At 44.7% G+C, this 20,185-nt stretch overlaps 1 protein-coding gene across 1 annotated transcript in view; it reads left to right on the top strand.

The window, feature by feature from the left end:
- Positions 1-222: 222 nt before the first annotated feature.
- ASB18 (ankyrin repeat and SOCS box containing 18) overlaps positions 223-20,185 on the top strand; it is a 64,475-nt gene continuing 44,512 nt past the window's right edge. Inside the window, exon 1 of the mRNA XM_036858987.1 lies at positions 223-452. Within this exon, the coding sequence (XP_036714882.1) occupies positions 248-452 (205 nt within the window). The 5' untranslated portion in view covers positions 223-247. The remainder of the gene's footprint in view (positions 453-20,185) is intronic.

The following is a 20,185-nucleotide window of genomic DNA, read 5'->3' as shown; positions in this document are numbered from 1 at the left end:
CTCACAAACAGGTCTACTGCCCCCCTTTCTAGAATGATCCTTAAGTGAGGCCTTGGGGAGATTAATTCCCTTCTCCCTGTGAGGAAGCGGGTGGGGAGGACTGCTGGCGGGTGGCCGTTCCCAGGGCTGTAACTGGAGCCACGTTTCTTCTATTTATAGACACGCCCGCAGCCCTCCCCGCCCAGCTGCTGACTTTGGACTCAGTTGGGAAGAAGAGCAGTTTGGTCAACACACAAACGACATCACAATGTCCAACTCTGATTGCCTTCCCGATTACCCGGTCAACTCGGATTTCGTAAAGAGATTGAAGTCAGCCCTGGAAGCCAGGGATGAGGCGAGAGTGAGGGATTTGATCTGCACTGAAGTTCGGCACGTGGACGCCGTGATAGAACTGGCCAACGACGACTGGATGAAGGACCCCTCGGCCCAGCTGCCCCCCGGGGTGCTCCTAGGTAACTGCGATGAATCCGCTGCTTCCCCATCGTGTGCACGTGGTCGGGGTGGGGAACATTCGGGGGTGGAAGGGCAAATGGTTGAAAAAGGCAAATGATCCGTGCCCAGATGTATGATTCTTATTTATATACATACACACATGCTGCATGTACTGTATATATACATGTACCTAGTATATATCTGTACATATGTACATACTATATGTCATAGTATATATATATCATAGCATATACATATACACATATTTACTGTATTTACTATACAGTACATAGTAAATATATATATATACTATGTAAATATATACACAGTAAATATGTATGTATATACTATTATATATAGATCTATACTGTGATATATACTATGTGTCTATATATATATACACATACACACACATATATATACACACAGTATGTTACACAGGCAACAATTAAAGTACAGTACAAAAAGTTTAAAAAGAGAAAAATTAGACCGTGGCACCACCATCCCGACCCAGCGCCTCTTTTCATTTCTCCACTTTTTTCCAAGCTAGTCTATTTGCATGTGTAAATTTCCTCTACTTATAACCGTGTGGTAGATAATAATTTTGTGTTCTGTTCTGTTGAGTTAATACACCTAAAGTACTTTCCATATTGCTACATGTCTTCTTAATTTCAATCACCTATTGAGGTGATTAATCAGAAAATACTTAAACCAAATGCCTACAAGAGGGGGCTATGTGTTTACATTTTTACTACTATCAATAATGCTATAATTAGTGTCTTTATTAGCATTCATATGCTTTTTTCTTATTCAGGGTTCTGTCCTTAGGATAAATTCTTAGGAGCTGTATTACTGGGACAAGGATAACAAATTTTCCAAACTGTTTTCTGAAAGGATTTCTATTCCTCCTGATAGAGAGTGTGTGTCGCATCACACCCTGAACATTATGGGTGGTTAATATTCATATTTAGATCTCCAATTTAGTAAGTGCACCCTGCTCATTCTCCACTGCATGCTCATCCATCCTTTTATGTTTGCTTTTTTTTTTTACATCTTTATTGGAGTATAATTGCTTTACAATGCTGTGTTAGTTTCTGCTGTATAACAAAGTGAATCAGCTATATGTATACATATATCCCCCTATCCCTTCCCTCTTGAGCCTCCCTCCCACCCTCCCTATCCTACCCCTCTAGGTGGTCACAGAGCACCCAGCTGACCTCCCTGTGCTATGCAGCTGCTTCCCACTAGCCATCCATTTTACATTTGGTAGTGTATATATGTCAATGCTACTCTCTCACTTCGTCCCAGCTTCCCCTTCCCCCCATCCTTTCTTTACTGCTCAGAACCAAGTCTTATCTGTAGGGTTTGGGTTTTCTTTGTAGAGCTTTTTACATGTGGGTCCTTGTCTAGTCAGGTCCTTGGGCAATATCTCCTCACTTCTTTATACCTTTTTGCTCATTTTGTAGGTCTCCTTCACATAACGTGTGTATAATCTCGTTGTCATATTTGCTGAAAATGATTTCCCTGACCAGAGCTTAACTTTTCATTGCATCGTGCTAATTCTAGCTTGTCAAATGTGCCCTCCACAATGTTAGTCTTGACTCCTAAGGAATGTTCAGGGCTCCCCTCCCCCCACTAGACAGACTCCTTCCCAACACACATGAGTGCATGCACACACACGTACCATTGCACACACAAGGCACAAACACACACGTGCACAAGCACATGCTCACACGTCCAGGAAGGACACCAAAAGGGAACGTGCCTGGGACATTGGTGCTGGCGAGTGGAGCTTTCATGTGATGAAGGGACAGATCAGAGACTGGAGTTTCTAAGGGGGTGACCACCCCTCTATTCCCCCGTGATTTGGGTGCACCCCCGGTGCTGCCTCTCACCGGTGGTGTAAACAAGCTGCAGAAGGCTTTAGGGAGACACCGGCTCCTGCTTCTTCTTTTCCTTGGTTTTCCTAATATCTGGGGCCCCGATCAGGGTGAGGGCCCAGGAGGCACGAGCCCAGAGATCACCACACCTCTATCCAGACCTTAGCTCTGCCTGGATGGGCAGGGGTCCTCACCGAGACAGCACCTGGTACACGCAACAATCCAGGAGCCTGCCCTGGGGTGCGGAGGGGACTTTGAAATCCTAAACTGCGCTTTGGCCAGGAGTGTTGAGCTCTACATTTTGCATTTGCACTCCAGACCCCACCTGCCCCCTGCCCCCTGCCCCCTGCCCCCTGCCCAGTGCCTGCCCATGAGGTGATCTTATGAACCACATCATCCTGGCCCATGCTCTCTGACCCCCACTGGGTGTAGCTAATGCAAGGCGCTGCAAGGAGCGGGGAGGGGAGGGTATTTGCTCTGGGGACCCCCCCCCCGCCAGATCATTGCTGTGATTTGGCTTCACCATTGGGCTGAAGGCTCAGCTCCTGGGTGGCACCTCCTACCTCCCTCCTTGCCCCTTCAGACACAGGGAGGGGGGCACCCACGGTGGCCCTGGGGACCCCAGTTGGCTTCCCTAGCCCTGCCCGCCTTTGCTATGCCCTGGAGTTGTGCCGTCTGCTTTCTGCTGAGATTCTGACTGGAGCAGGTGCCCGTTCATCGCAGCCCCTTTTACAAACCCATCCCAGCAGGCTGGGGATTTGTGTATTTGGAGTCCCTGAGTTAAAATATCATTTCTTGTCCTTTAACAACAGCCTTAATCTGTTCTTTAGATTCATTTATTAAATAGCATAAGTGTTTTCACAGTAGGGCACGTCATCAGTGCTACACATTAATATCAATTACAGGTAACATCTTACTATTTTAAATGAACCACGTGAAAAGCTAATGATGTGATAATATTTTTCTTTCAGTATTAATAACATATTTTTTATTAATCCAAGATAAAAATCTAGTCTTTCCAACAAAAAATAAAATAAAATATCATTTCTTTTCCCATTCCTAATTGCCCTGCACCATCTTTACTGTCCCCACCACTGTACTAAACACTTGAAACCAATGAAATCTGTGTTAAGAGTGTCCCGTTCCCTCCCACGAAGAACCTGTAGGTTCTAAATCATATCCGTATCTACTTCTCCCTACCGCGCGGCGCAATTCAGAAGGGCAAGAACAGGTCAATGCTGCTGACATCTTGTAAGGACTTGGGCTCGTTCTGGGTTGTTTTTTGTTTTTTGGGTTTTTTTATCCTCATTTTTTTTTTAACATCTTTATTGGAGTATAATTGTTTTACAATGGTGTGTTAGTTTCTGCTTTATAACAAAGTGAATCAGTTATACATATACATATGTTCCCATATCTCTTCCCTCTTGCATCTCCCTCCCTCCCACCCTCCCGATCCCACCCCTCTAGGTGGTCACAAAGCACCAAGCTGATCTCCCTGTGCTACGCGGTTGCTTCCCACTAGCTATCTATTTTACGTTTGGTAGTGTATATATGTCCATGCCACTCTCTCACTTTGTCCCAGTTTACCCTTCCCCCTCCCCATATCCTCAAGTCTGGGTTGCTTTTGTTTCGGGATGATGGTAACTGAATGATTAAGCCTGTGACCTTAAGGCACATACTGTTACCGATGATTTTATTGTGGGGGAAGCAGGCTGGGCTTGAAACCGGGGTAGAGATGCAGCAAGCTCACACGTGCATTGGGGGGCCGCCTCTCTGGCTAACATGTGAGAGTAGGATTTGAAGGAAACAAGAAAGGTTAGGAAACAAGATCTAGTTAGGAGGTGATTGAGGGCAGTCACCCAGGTGAGAGATGACAGGGTTTAGCTAAACCAAGAGAGTGGAGTAGACACAGAGATAAAGGCGAGAAATAACAAAGCTGAGAAATGCTGGAAAGGGGCTGGAGGTGAGTAGAGGATAGTGCCACCAATCCAGACAGAAATCAGGGGGCTCTGTGATTGTGACAATGTTTGAGCCTTTGCTGTGAGCCTGGCAGTAACGAGGGGAGAATAGAAGCAGGAATAACACACAGGACCGCCTCCCAGGAGTTCAGAGTCCAGCCTGTGTCATCACAGGTAGGCTCTCAGGTGCCTCAAGTAGCCTTGGAGGGAGACGCTCCAGAGGGAAGCTTGGACTCTGCCACCAACGAGCTGTGTGACCTCAGGGAAGTCACTTTCCCCTCTCTGAGCCAGTGCCTTTACTTATTAACTAGTTCATGAGATTCGATTAGTGATTCCCAAGCAGAGGTCCCTGAGCAAAGCTCCACGGGGGAGGTCCCTGGAGAACCACGCTGTCAGAGAATACGCAAGGGCAGGTTAAAGGCTCGCTATGGCCTCACCACCACCAGGGGGACTGATGGTTTGCAGACACGCCTTGGGCAACGCTGGCTCAGATCATTGTTGAGGTCCCTTCCATCTCCAGGCTTCTCTGTGGCCGTGATCCCAAAGTCTCACTGTCTCAGCCTAAAATGGAGCGAGGCCTCCTTTCTCCTGAGTATGGGAGTAAATGGGCTCTTTCTCGGGGGGTACTTGTGAGTCATGGGGGAGCAGCCCTGAGAGGCCAGGAGCTGTCTGCATTCAGACACACACGTGGGGTCTTTAGAATGTGTGAAGAGGGGTCAGAACTTGTAGCAGCACCTTGAAGGGCAGCCCACCTTGGGAATGGATACTGGAATTTCAGTCCTCCTGAGGAGGAAGGTGAAGATGAAAGGATGATGATGGCCAAGAAGACCGGGCCGGGCCCGGCGAGGGGCAGGGGCTGCAGGTGCCCACCCCGGCCAGGAGAGGCAAGGCCGAAGGGCAGGCTGAAAAGGCTTTTCAGGGAAAGGGGAGGAAAAGTTGTCCATCCCAAGGACAACCCTTGTTCGAAGAACTCTGAGTATTGTTCACAAGAGGACAATTTGCAAAAATAAGAAAAAGAAAAGTAACAATTCTTTCTGCTTGTCAACATAAACATACAAGGACCTTGCTTCTCTCAGTGAGATCCCCATGCTTGTGTGTGAGCTTATTACTCCCACCAAATAGAGCAGAAAAAATAATTATTAATTTCTGTGCAGCCATGTCCCATCACAATAAAAGCATAGGGAAAAGAGGTACCAGCCAAGAAAATGGCAGGAATGACTTGTTCTGGAGAACCCCTCAGGTATACATGGGTCCCCTTAAGGAGGGCAGAGAGCAAAGGAACTTAAAAATCCAGCCCCAACAGATAATGGGTCAAGGTGCAGAATGTACCCTCCCTGCCTGGCCATGAGGCAGAAGAGTGGTCCTCAGGCAGGATTCCCCTAAAGACGCAACTCACCTGTGCTCTTGTGAAGCCGCCTGCTCTCCTGCAAAGATGTACTTCGGGTGCCCTGTGGGATGCTGGGAAGGGCATGGAGGTCTCTAACAGACGCTCAGCCCACTCCCCACCAGTCAGACTGAGACTGGCCCGCTGTGAGGAACCAGGGAAGGAGGCCTGGGGCTGGGGCACAGCAACCTCTCTCATTCTCTCCCTCTGTGCGTGTGTGTGTGTAATGAGGGGAACAGAGCTGAGGCCCCAGCTCATCCACAATCTGCTCCCCCATCTTTCCCACCTACCCCATCCCAACCAGAACCTTCCTGCCAGGACGACACCCAAATCCCAGGGCTTGTCAGGACCTCCCCTGCCTCCTCGGCTCACCTAGGCCATGCCCTCCTTCCAGACCCCACACAAGAGGGCCCCCCTGCACACCCGACCCACAGACCCACCACTTCCCTCCACAAGAGCACAAAGCCTTCAGTCTCCATCAGTTTCCGAAACACACAGCCTCGCTGGGCTAACTTTTATACCCACTGAATATTTCATTCTCAAATATGACCTCGTCGAGGTCAAGATCCTTGCCTGGTATCCAGAGCCTGGCTCAGGGTCTTAGCCCTGATAAGGGCTCAAACTCTGGGTGCCCTGGCTGCGTGGGTGAGCCAAGTTCTTTTGCTAACATTCACCCGGGCGGACACAGACTGCATTTCCACAGACACGATTGGGATGAGTCTTTCTGCAAAGAAAGATTCGATTCTACTTTCTGCTAAAGGCAAGTCTCTACTGTTGAATATTAGCAACAACGGCATTATTCGTCCTCGCCTCTTTGCAATGCCTATCAGCTCACTAACCAGAGAGCACACAGCAAGGGAGAAAGGATGGCGGGGGAGGGGTGGCGAGACCCCGCTTGCCCCCCAAATGCATCAACTGTACAATTTGGTAACTGGCGTAATCAAACTACTTAAGAAACAACTGATTACTAATTGCTATTATTAAGGATGTCAGCATTCCATGATTTTGCTGCTGATATCTTATATACAAGTCAAGATGCTACTTGAATTCTTGATTGAAATAGAAAACTAGAGGCATTATGGTGTGTTTGGGGTAATGGTATTTAAGCATCTGGAGGCAAGTTAAAGAAATACTAATTGGGTTTTTATTAAGAGATCTCACCCAGCAGCAAGTATAGGTGGGGAACGAGTGTGGGTGAACGTGGGATGGACATAGACCCAGTGGGTCCATTGGCAGAATTTGACTGTTCATTCAACCAGCTTGACGCTGAGCGCGCTGTGCCATCCAAGGTACATCTACTCCCTCTGTCCCTGTGTGCGGAGGGCAACGTCGCCCACGGAAAACCCAACAGCTGAATGTCAGTTAAGTAAGCACAACCCCTGCCTTGGGGGACTCACATTTGAACCAATGACAAGTGTGTGTATGTTGCTGGTGTAATAGATACAGCAAGAGATTAATGGTGAGGTGACCCTGGCTCTCCCATGGACTGAGTGGTCTTGAATCTTGAACCTGTGTGGTCAGTCCATCTCTCTGAACCCTAATTTCCTCATTTAAAAACATGGGATCAGTGGGGTCATCTCTCAGGGTGTTTCCCAAAGGGACGAACTAGGGTTCTAAGAACAACGACTTGTGTTTATGGAGATTAACAAAACCCCGTTGCCTTCACAACACCTTCAGGTGTCGTGCACCCTGGCAGAGGCCTGTGTAGACTGGGCCCCAACTTCAGAGGAACGGCTGGCTCCAGGCCAGATGGGCAGGGAATGTATCTCCTGGTGGGAGGCTGGTTTACGAGCTCGAATCACCAAAGACCAGCAGCCTTGCACAGGGCCAGCCTCATTCCGATTGTTAGGAGAATAAGTCCACAGACCAGAGCTTGTTAGCACTGGAGCCAACCGCAAGTGGGGGCAAAGATGGAAGAATCACGTGCAGTGAGCACTTCTCTTAGGTGTGCATTTCCCAAGGGCTATTGTCTTTCCCACTTTCCCGGCTGAGGAAAATGAGGCTCAGAGAGGGTGAGTTCCACATCTCAGATGCCACAGCCGGAGGAGGTGGAAATCCAGAGCTCTTCCTGGTACTCCTTAATGCCTGTAATTGTCCTATGGCTGCATTTTACAGATGGGGACACCAAGGCTCACATGTGTTCCCTTACTGGGCAACAGCCAGTTAGGAGCAGCTCACAAACTGGGTATGTTTTCTGACTTGTAGTCAATAGTTCTTAACACATACCCACCAGAGACGTGTGGCAGGAAGATCCATGAAAAATGTCCCCATTGAGGCTGTAACAACCGTTCGACTTTACATCAGACACACACACACACACACACACACACACACACGCACACATCAATAGCATGGAGTCCATCGCTTCAAATCATTCAAATAAGAGTATTAAGAAAAAACATGGATGAATGAACGGGGCGCTCGGCTGCAGAATGAAAACAAAAATGGGGAGCAGGAGGTCAGTGATGACAGGGAAGGATGGAGAGGCAAGAGCTCTGCCGTCTCGGCTGCAGCCCTGATCAGAGCATGTGGGGGCAGGGAGACCCTGCTCGAAGCAAAATGAAATTAAACCTTTCTAAGTACTTATAAATCAGCACCTAATGACACCATCCCACCACCAGCCGGAGCATTGCTCTTATTACTTTGATTCACAAGCCAGGAAAAGATCCGGAATTATGCACAAATTATTGTCCCATCTTCTTAATTAACACTGATTGCAAAATTCTTGCTAAAGTCCTTGCTAACAGACTCAATTATGCGCTGCCTGAATTGATTCACCCAGATCAAGTGGAGTTTATTAGAAATACACTTTCCTACAATAACATCAGATTATCTTTGAATATAGTTAAATTATTTAGGAATAAAATGGCTCCAGCAGCAGCCCTTGTTTTAGCTTCAGAAAAATATCTCCCACCACCTAGAATGAAGATATTCCTTTGCTTTCTGCCAGACACACACCCTAGGCTCTTTTTTCCTAGGAGCAGGTTGACTTGCTGTGGTGAGATGAGATATATGCCTTCGAGCTAATGGTCCAGCTTCAAAGCATATGGGCAGGAAGAAAAATCCGACAGGGTCAAGTCTCAGCTCCCCCCAGTATGAACCGTCACTGCCTGTGGAACACAGTGAAATTGCAATTAGGCTAAATCAGGATATTTTCAGAATCAAAATTGAGAAACAGGCTAATAAAGACATAATGTATGCTGATGACATACTTCTATTAGCATCACTCCCCAGCACACTGGAGAGTTTCGAAAGAACAAAAAGAAACGAGGATAAGAGGGAAGAGGCTTTTCTACCTTTCCAGGATGACGGTGGTTCCTGCAATAGTGCACTCTGCTGAGGATAAACATTCCAAAGAAACGAATTGGAAATGGCAAATGCACTACCTATAGCCTGGTACCAAATACCAGATTCAACAGATGGATATTGAACAGGGTCTGGGCTTGTCCTAATCACCACATCCTGGCACATAGTAGGTGTGTAATAAATATTAACAGACCAAATAACATATGGAGGACACTAAAAATCTCCTGGGTTGGCCCTTGAAAGATGAACATGTTCTTGACAGGCTGGGATGGAAAGGAAGTTATTCCAAACTGAGGGAGCAAAGGGAGAAGATGTGGAGCACACAGTGTGCACACAGGGAAGTAGGAGTTGGCTGGAAATAGGGTGTGTTAGGGGAGAGGGAGGACTATCTGGGCAAGCACTTTGGGACTGTATTGTGTGAGGCCACAAATCCTAGACATAAGCATTTACACTTATATGCAAAGGCAGTGAGGAGCCACTCAGCATTGGAATGAGATCATCTAATTTGGAAAAAAGTGAAAAACTCCTACATATGTAGGAAGGATAGAGGTGGAGAGACTGGTGCCGGGAGTCATGGCTAGCTGCACACACCCACTCCCCCTCCTCCTTTACCAATAAAATCCCTATGACAACACCATGTGCCCAGCTGGAGAAAAAACAACATTTCCCCACCTCCCCTGAAGCCAGGGCTGGCCTTGTTCAAGTCAATAATGGACTGAACAGCAGATCAAAGATGACGGGAGAAAGAGTCAGTGAATTTGAAAACAGATCAATAGAGAGTATCCAGTCTGAAGAACAGAAAGTAAAACGATTGAAAATAAAATGAACAGGGACTGTGGGACAATATAGAAGGTCTGACACATTCAACCAAAGTCCAAGAAAGAGGATGGAGCAGAAAAACTATTTAAAGAAATAATTACCAAACATTTCCCAAATTGGATGAAAGATATAAACTTACAGATTCAAGAAGTTTAGCAAACCCAAAGCAGGATAGGCATCACAGGAGACAAATGTGTGCCTGGTATCTGGATGCTCTGTTGGCTGCTGTTCAGTCAAACTTGCCTTGAAAATAAAGAGCACGTTTCATTGCAGTGAAGGGAGGGAAAAAGGTATGCAGAGAAAAAGACGCAGTAACAGTTTCTTATTTGGGGGTGCATGTAACTCTCCTTCCCACAAGCCTGCAGTCGTTCCCTACTGCCTACAGCAAAGGTTGGCAAACTATGACCCTAGGGCCAGCTACCTGTTTTTATAAATAAAGTTTTACTGGAACATGGCCCTGCTCATTCATTTACACAGTGTCCATAGCTGCTGTCATGCTACAGTGGCAGAGCTGAGTAGTTGCCACAAAGACCATATAACGTACAAAACCTAAAATATCTATCTGGCACCTTACAAAAAGGCTTGGCAACCCCTGTCCAACAATGTACAGTTCCAATTTTATAGCAGGTGTCCAAGAGTCCGAAAGATGTGCTGTGAACTAACCCACCTCACCATCTCTCCCACATCCTTCACCCACCCTGCACTCCTGGGACTCTGATAAATAAAGACACTACTCATAGCTCAGTGGGGAGTAGGGGTTGCTCTGCAAAGTGTTTGCCATGAAAATTGACAGTAAACATTTAGAAACGTTGACAGCAATTTGACAATTAATATAACACCCACGTGTGTGATTACTGGACTTGTAATTATGCCTTTTTTCCATTTTATTCTTTCTTGTAATTAATTTTTATTGTATTTTGAAAGAGAATCACTCTGTGACAAATTGGGACCAAAAAAAAAAAAAAAAATCCCTGGTCCTTCACCTGATGTGGTTGAGAAACCCTGGTCCAAACCAGGCCTCAGTGACACCCCCAGGCCCTCTCTCCCCTCTTGGCCTTGGGGCAGGCCATCTCTGATCTCCTGTCTTCACGTGCTCTGACAACATGCCCACCCGTCCTTCCAGGTGGCCCAGGAGCCTCGGGGTTCACAGTTGGGTGCCGTTTGCCTTGCAGGGTATTTGCTGGGGATCCACACCTTCGAGGGGGACGGGAGAAAGAGGGATTGGCCAGTGACCCAGACCCCGCCATGCCTCGGCCAGCCCCAAGGGGAGCTTTGGAGCTGATCCACGTATCACGGTTTTCCCACATGGGGTCACGGTGGCAGGACCTGTCTACCGGTACCCATCAGTCACTGGATCTGCCACGTCGGGAAGCGTATTCTGGAGTGAGACGCCTCTCTACCCAGAAGGAGCTGACAGCCGGGGCAACAAGTCCTCCCTAACAGTGGGGTCTGGGCAGCACACCTCCGTGTCCACCAAAGGTCTTGGCCCTGCCGTGCACCTCGGCTCTGATCCCTCAGACCTGCTGTCTGCGGCTTGCATCCTCCCCAGATCCCCGCTCTGCCTGCCTGATCGCTGCCCGGTCTCCCAAGCACCCACCTTCCAGACTGCACCCTGGGCCCCACCAACACAGCCCTGAGGCCAGGGACGCCTGCCTGCCTCTTGCTCAGCCCAGAATAATGGGACACTCATCCCCCACCACAGGCCAAGAGAAGGAGACAGACACCCTCAGGGGTCATGAGCCATCTTTTCCTTCAGTTCCCTCTGTGCTTTGCTCAGATGCCACCTTCGGACAAAGCCTGTCCTACACCTACTTCCTGTCACTCTGATACCTTACCTGATGCGTTCTCATCTTCACACCTGTACCCCTATCGATCAGTGATCTCACTCCACTTGCCAGCTAACAGCTGCCTTGTCTGTCTCTCCCACAAAGTGTAACCCTCCTTAAAGGCAAGGATTTCTACTCTGAATCTCCATAGGCCTCTAGTACCTGAAAAATGTCCCTTATCTGTACACTCAATACAGAATAATTCCAAATGGTATAGAAATTTACCCTTCCACCTGCAAACTCTGAAAATATCAGTTTCACTAAACACTTCCAAAACTTGATTTTTTAAAAACCTTTCACAATTGGATAGGCAAAAAAGATGTCTTCTTTTAACTTGCATTTCTAATTAGTAAAAATGGACGTTGTGTATATGTTTAGTGGTCATTTCTATTTCTTATCACGCCCTTTTCCTATTTTTCTGTTGGAAATTGAAAGTTCTCATTTTTTGCCAACCGAAACATACGGACAATGAACTTTAAATCCATCAGACATCACTGGGTTCGCTTTGCTCTGTGCAGACTTGCAAAGTAACCAAAGGACTCCACCAGAAGCAACCCCCCTCCTCAACTACAGGACCAGTAAACTTCTCATTTCTAGAAGGGAAGTAAAGGATGATAGGGCATAACCATCGGACCAAACCAACTTCAGGAGAGAAGTATTTTGCTCCCTGTGTGAGATTCATAAAAAACAATCAGTCTGAACAGGCAATTTGTCTCAAGAGGCAGGAGCTGCAATTTTATCATGTAATTAAATCCCCATGACAGTTGTAAAGAAACTCCGTCACCTTTATCAGGGAGAACTTCAATGAGATGCTTTCCAGCTCCATCACCAGAGTCTATAAGTGCCCTTCCAGGGCTGTTTACTCGTGGCTGTGCCTGCCGAGTTCCGGGCTGCCCTATCTCCCGCTCAGCCACAGAGGATGGCAGTGCTCAAGGGCACCTTTGCTTCTGAGCTCCCGGAAAAGCCCTCCTGGGCCCTGATGAAAGCAGCACTTGACCTTTGGATGAGATGGCATTCGTAATGAGAAGTGACCATGTTGCTTTGCAGGATCTGCACCAGGCTGGGTAGCGCTGTCAGGAAAATAAGTTAGCGAGGTGTTTTCCCCCAGTATTGTACTCTTCCACATGACGGGAATGAGGTTTCTCAATAATGTGAAATGAGGACAGACAATTTAATTCATTATTAATAGATGCACTTGATCTGAGGAAGTAAAACGTTTTAATGTTTTGTTAAATGAGGTGTGCTGTGCTAACATTGTTATTTGGAGAGAAGGTTAGGATACGTTAATATTTTTGGATGTTAATGTCTGTGTGACTAACTCTGGTGAATGGGTGGGTGGGTGTGTCCTGAGCTCTTAAAAGCAGAGCCTTACATGCCGGCTCAGCTTATTATTTTTAAAAAATGTTTTAATTTTTTTGTGTGAATTGCTTCTTTCACTTACGTAGTATTTTCTTTTTTATTTTTTTTTATTTTTTTTTTTATAGCTACTTTCATTTTTATTTATTTATTTATTTTTGGCTGTGCTGGGTCTTCGGTTCGCGCGAGGGCTTTCTCTAGTTGCGGCAAGTGGGGGCCACTCTTCATCGCGGTGCGGGGACCGCTCTTCATCGCGGTGCGCGGGCCTTTCACTATCGCGGCCCCTCCCGTTGCGGGGCACAGGCTCCAGACGCGCAGGCTCAGTAGTTGTGGCTCACGGGCCCAGCCGCTCCGTGGCATGTGGGATCTTCCCAGACCAGGGCTCGAACCCGTGTCCCCTGCATTAGCAGGCAGATTCTCAACCACTGCGCCACCAGGGAAGCCCGTATTTTCTTTTTTTAATTGAAGTATAGTTGATTTACAATGTTGTGTTAGTTTCAGGTGTACAGCAAAGTGATTCAGTTATACATGTATATATATATTCTTTTTCAGACTCTTTTCCCATATAGGTTATTACAAAATATTGAGTATACATAGTTCCCTGTGCCATACAGTAGGTCCTTATTGTTTATCAATTTTATATATAGTAGTGTGTATATGTTAATGTTAAATTCCTAATTTATCCCTCACCCCACCTTTCCCCTTTGGTAACTGTAAGTTTGAAAAAATGTTGTAATTTTAAAAAGCTATAGGGAGTGGGGATGAAGGAGGAGTGGGCTTTAGAAATTAAATAAGGAGAGTGAGGGTCAAAAAAGGTGTGAAAGTAAATCCACGATAAGACCTGGGGCTAGTGCCAGGCCGTAGGAACGTTGAATTTAGGCCATCGGATTTAGTCCATGGCCACTTACAGAAACAATTCGGGTAGGAAGCAGAATATTGGTCAGGATAACAGGATGCATTAGTTTGTTGGAGGAAGTAATCAGAATCTCATTATGTCCCCAAGGGGAATGCCTTCCTGCCCTAGTGTGCCCATTTACTCGGACGCTTGACCCCAGAAGGAAGCTAGACATTTGCCCAATGGCCTAGGAGAGAATCCACACAGTTGCCCTTTCCCAAGAGCACAAGGAAACTCTACCTCGTGGCCCAAACACATGGGAAGCCACGGCTCTGGATAAGCAGCCTGACCCCGTAACAAACCCACCAGCCTCACATTTCAGGCTCTGCTGGGTTGTTCCAGAGAACATCACCAGAGCCCATTCTCAGGCACTTCTGAGGAAAAGGAAATCATTCATCAGTTCAATGGCAAAATGCAAAGATCCTGATATCACATGAAAATAGTAATTACCATTTGAACACTACCATTTGTATATCTCATTATCATTTTAAGGTGGTTTTTTGTTTTGTTTTTTTTTTGTCTCATTTGATCGAGAAGCAAAAATTCCCTCTTGTTAGCTACCAACGCTACAAGACTTGGTATGGAGAACCAGTTTTTGTGTCTCCCATGGGCAAAACATTATGCTTATAAGTCCCCAAAATATTCTTTACAAAAGTATATTCAGGACTTGAGGACACGGGAAGGGGGAAGGGTAAGCTGGGATGAAGTGAGAGAGTGTCATGGACATATATACACTACCAAATGTAAAATAGATAGCTAGTGGGAAGCAGCCGCATAGCACAGGGAGATCAGCTCGGTGCTTTGTGACCACCTAGAGGGGTGGGATAGGGAGGGTGGGAGGGAGGGAGACGCAAGAGGGAAGAGACATAGGGACATATGTATATGTATAACTGTTTCACTTTGTTATAAAGCAGAAACTAACACACCATTGTAAAGCAATTATACTCCAATAAAGATGTTAAAAAAAAAAAAAAGTATATTCACATCCAGTGGACTACCTGGCAAGCTAGGTAGAGAGATTTAGTCTGTTCACTGAATCATCCAGATAAAAGTTGGGTATCCTCTTCTGCTTGCATTTTTGTCTTCTCCTAAGTTCACTCCACACTCTGCAATAAAAGGCCTAGCAATTAAATTTCTTTACAAATGAGGTTCCTCCATCAAATAGGTACCATCTGAAACTTCATCTGAAACACTGAAAGTATTAAACATATTGATGTGGAGAAAATTTTATTCATCAGAACCCCTCTCTTTCAAGAAGGGCACTGTATTTGTTCAGAAGAATTTCCTTGACCAGCTCCCTGAAGCTGAAGCTGAAACTAGCCAGGCCTGAGAACGTGTGGAACCACATTGAAAGGGAGAACAGGGAGGAAGATTTCAGTGTTTGCACCAGAGAGAGGGGAAGCAGAGATGGAGGAGATTCGTGGGACAAGCCTGTATAAACTGTGATAGACCCCTTCACATCCTCAGTATAGTTACCAAACTCGCTAGGTAATATTGTTGGGTGGCTAACTTGAAAGCAAACAAACCAACCAGAAAAAAAATTAAATGAGCTAACTTTGTGCCACAGGCAGGACAGAACACACACATTCGAGCAGACACAGAAGTGGGGAAACATGAGGAGGCAAAGCACAGGGGTGTTCAGGGTTCCAGGGAGGACTCTGGGTTACATAAAACCAAGGGTCCCAGTGAGTAAGGGAACTCAAACTGACATCTAACTGACACAAGTTACTCTATACAGGCATGCTTTGAGGGTTTTAAAATAAGTTAAATAATTTGCTGCACTTAGGCCACCTAAAGTTAGGTATAAACATCACCACATCCATAGCACGACTAACTCTGAGCTTAAAAACAAGAAAGAGAAAACTCGGGGCTTCCCTGGTGGCGCAGTGGTTGGGAGTCCGCCTGCCAATTCAGGGGACACAGTTTCGATCCCTGGTCCGGGAAGATACCACATACCTCAGAGTAACGAAGCCCGTGCACCACAACTACTGAGTCTGCGTTCTAGAGCTCTCGAGCCACAACTACTGAGCCCACGTGCCTAGAGCCCGTGCTCCGCAACAAGAGAAGCCACCGCAATGAGAAGCCTGTGCACCACAACGAAAGGTAGACCCCTCTCGCCGCAACTAGAGAAAGACCCGCACGCAGCAACGAAGACCCAGCGCTGCCATAAATAAATAAATAAATAAATAAAATTTTTAAAAAAGAAAGAGAAAGCTCTAGTGCCAGAAACGAGGGGACCCCTGGCAGTGAGTGGCAATTTCAACCAAGTGATTCACGAGGACAACAGGATCCTATGGACCTGGGATGTTGGTTTCACCCACCAATTTGATACCCACTCATCCACATGTTCACTCAAATCATCAGTAAGCATATTATACGGTATCAGGCTGGAAACAGATTCTGGTCTTCCCTTGTGAGCAATGTTTCTCAACCTTGGCTGCATGTTAGAAGCACCTGGAAAGTTTCTAACCATCCTGATGCCCACGCTGCTCCCTCCAGCCCGTTACATCAGAATCTCTCAGGCTGGGGTCCAGGCATCAATGTTTTTAAAGCTCCTCAGTGATTCCACTCTACAGACACTGCTTTATAGGCACCATGTATATTATTTCTCCAGTTCAAGTTTTTTAGCAATATTTTCCTAAACAAAGACCCATATTTTTCCATCTTCCCTAAAAGGTTTTCAACCTTCGATTACAGGTTGAAATATTCATACCTATGCCTACATCTCCTTGCATATTAATGAGATAACCATGACACAAAAGAAAATTCTTTGAGTCCACCCTCACTTCTTCCTAGTGACCCACAGAGCTCCAAGTGCCCCCACTTCCTTTTCTAAATACTCCCAACCAATCCTTTTCATGATCCATTTAGGGATCTTGCCCAGAACTGACATCAATTCAGACTTTGAAGAATCAAGTTCTTTTCCTATTTGAAAACTAAAACTCTAGTCTTCTGGTCCTTCTTCTGTTTTATCTCAGTTTCTCAAAGATTTTGGCAATTGCGGAGCAACTTAGTACACAAATTCACCCTTGGAAGAAACTGAGTTTTCATATGGACTGAAGTAGGCAGAGAAGATAAGACTTGCGTTACATCTTGAAGGCTATGCATTGCCTTTTAAACAAGCTGAGAAGGATGAGGATGATAAAAATGAGATACAAATGGCTTGATCCAAGCAAGGTTTTGATGGGCAGAATTGGTGTGCAGCAGGAAAGGAGGAGCCCAACCAAGAGAGCTGGGTGAGGAAACAGTGTTACTCACGTAACTAAAGGACATCGTTCAGCTGGTGGGAAGGAAGATAAAGAACTCCTGTGTGTTGGGGTCCTATGGTCACTGCTTTTTTCCATGTGATCTTTTTTTATTGAGTTATGATTAACACACAATATTACATTAGTTTCAGGTGTATAACATAGTGATTCGGTATCTTTATACATTATGAAATGTTCACCACAATAAGACCAGTTACCATGTGTCACCATAAAAAGTTGTTACAGTATTATTGACTATATTCCCTGTGTGTATTATTACATTCCCTTGACTTATTTATCTTATAGCTGGAAGTTTTTACCTCTTAGTCTCCCTTAGCTATTTTACCTGTCCCTTCAACCCCTCTCCCCTTTGGCAACCACCAGCTTATTCTCTGTATCTATGAGTCTGTTTCTGTTTTGTTTTGTTTTTGGATTCCACATGTAAGTGAGATATTATAATATGTGTCTTTCTCTGTCTGACTTATTTCACTTAGCATAATAGCCTCCAGGCCATCCAAGTTGCCACAAATAGCAAGATTTCATTCTTTTTACGGCTGACTAATATTCCATTGTATATACATACCACATCTTCTTTATCCATTCATCTCTGGATGAACACTTAAGTTCCTTCCATATCTTGACCATTGTAAATAGTGCAGCAACGAACATAGAGGTACATATATCTTTTCTAATTAATGTTTCTTTTTTTTCCTTCAGATAAATACCTAGAAGTGGAATTGCTGGATCATATGGTAGTTCTATTTTTAGCTCCATACAGTTTTCCATAGTGGCTACACCAGTTTACATTCCCACCAACAGTGCACGAGGGTTCCCTTTTCTCCATGTACTCATTAACAGTTGTTATTTGTGATCTTTTTTGGTGATAGCCATTCTGACAAGTGTGAGGTGGTATCTCATGGTGGTTTTGATTTGAATTTCCCTGATGATTAATGATATTGAGCATCTTTTCATGTGTCTGTTGGCCATCAGTATGTCTTCTTTGGAAAAATGCCTGTTCAGGTCCCCTGCCCATATTTTAATTGGATTGTTTGTTTTCTTGATATTGAGTTGTATGCATTTTTAATATATTTTGGATGTTAACTTTTTGCCAGACATACCATTGGCAAATACCTTCTTCCATTTAGTAGGTTGCCTTTTTGTTTTGTTGATGGTTTCTTTCACTGTGCAAAAGTTTTGTAGTTTGAATTGGTCCCATTTGTTTGTTTTTGCTTTTGTCACCCTTGCCTTAGGAGACATATCCAAAAAAAAATTGCTAAGATGGATGTCAAAGAGGTTACTGCCTATGTTTTCTTTTAGAAGTTTTATGGCTTTAAGTCATATTTAAGCCTTTAATCAATTTTGAGTTTATTTTTGTAGCTTCTCCATGTAGCTGTCCAGTTTTCCCAACATCATTTATTGAAGAGGCGTTTCTCCATCATATATTCTTGCATACCTTGTTGTAGATTGATTGACCATATGTGTTTATTTCTGGGGTCTCTATTCTGTTCTACTGATCTATGATCTATTTTTGTGCCAGTACCATACTGTTTTAATTACTATAGTTTTATAGTATAGTTTCAAGTCAGAGAGTGTGATATCTCCAGCTTTGTTCTTCTTCCTCAAGATTGCTTTGGCTGTTTGAGGTCTTTTGTGGTTCCATACAAATTTTAAGATTATTTTTTCTAGTTCTGTGGAAAATGCCATTGGTATTTTCATGTGGTTTGCATTGAATCTATAGATTGCTTTGGGTAGTAGAACATTTCAATGATATTGATTCTTCTAATCCATGAGCACCAAATGTCTCTTCATTTGTTTGTGTAACCTTCAATTTCTTTCCTCAATGCCTTACAGTTTTCTGAGTACAGGTCTTTTACCTCCTGAGGTAAGTTTATTCTTTTTGATGCAAATGTAAATGGGATTGTTTTCTTCATTTCTCCTTCTGATAGTTCGTTATTAGTGAAGAGAGATGCAACAGATTTCTATATATTAATTTTGTATCCTGCAACTTTAGTGAATTCTTTTATTAGTTCCAGTATTTTTTTGGAAGAGTCTTTGGGCTTTCCGGTATATAGTATCATGTCATTTGCAAATAGTGACAGTTTTACTTCTTCCTTTCCAATTTGAATGCCATTTATTTCTTTTTCTTGCCTAATTGCTGTGGCCAGGACTCTATGTGTTCCCTGAGAGTAAATGTGTTATATTTTTTGTCTCTGAATCCCCAAAACCTAATAGCACACCCTAGAACATAATATTTCACAAATGATTATTGAATAAATAGGTGAATGAATGGGTTGATTTTCAGCCATTTGTGGGGGTTTTTTTGGTTTTCTTTTTATTTTGCTTGGCTTTTTTTTAATGTAAGAGTCACACATACAGCTCTTCTTGTTCTTTAAAACAACAACTCTGCCATGCTGCCGTGTAGAACTAATCTCCATGTCCTACTTGTGAAACCAATTCTGTCTACCATAAGCTATTTTTAAAGCTCTCACAAAGAACCAAGTCTGTTTCTGGACTACTACCCCCTACCCACTGAAATCAAGCTTGAGTATTTAGGGTGCTGTTGACAAATATAACACTTGGAAAGCTAAATTTAGCATAGAACACAGGGTGGAATGGCTCTTATCCCTGGACTCACCTCCAGGGTCCCACCCCTTTTAAAAATAGCCCATGACAACATGTATCAGGTACAAAAGAATGCTCCAGTTTAAAGTACAGGCTCCAGTTGGATCCTGGATTATAGTTGCATATAAAAAGTCTTTCAGAAATGTATCTAATTACAAGCTATCAGTGTGAGAAAATAACAGGGCAGAAAGGCTATGTTTAAAGAAATGAAATACCCAAAGAATTAATATTGCTACTGAAATGAATAGAGCAATGACATAATATGGAAATGAAGAGGGAAGAACAGATGACTTTATTCTAGTGGACATTCCAGAAAGGAAATGGTCTCCGTAGTGTTGCTGTTTGTCATTCTCCGTATGCTCTTGTCTCCTGTGTCTGATAAAGGCTGCATGCTCCTTGCAAACATGGTCTGCGTAGTCTTTACCACTGCATTTTCCGTAGCACTCAGCAGGGTTCTGGGAC

This window comes from Balaenoptera musculus, chromosome 7 (assembly GCF_009873245.2).
Source record: "Balaenoptera musculus isolate JJ_BM4_2016_0621 chromosome 7, mBalMus1.pri.v3, whole genome shotgun sequence".
Lineage (NCBI taxonomy): Eukaryota > Metazoa > Chordata > Mammalia > Artiodactyla > Balaenopteridae > Balaenoptera > Balaenoptera musculus.
Note: the sequence above shows the minus strand (reverse complement) of the source record. Positions and strands in the feature narration are given on the sequence as shown.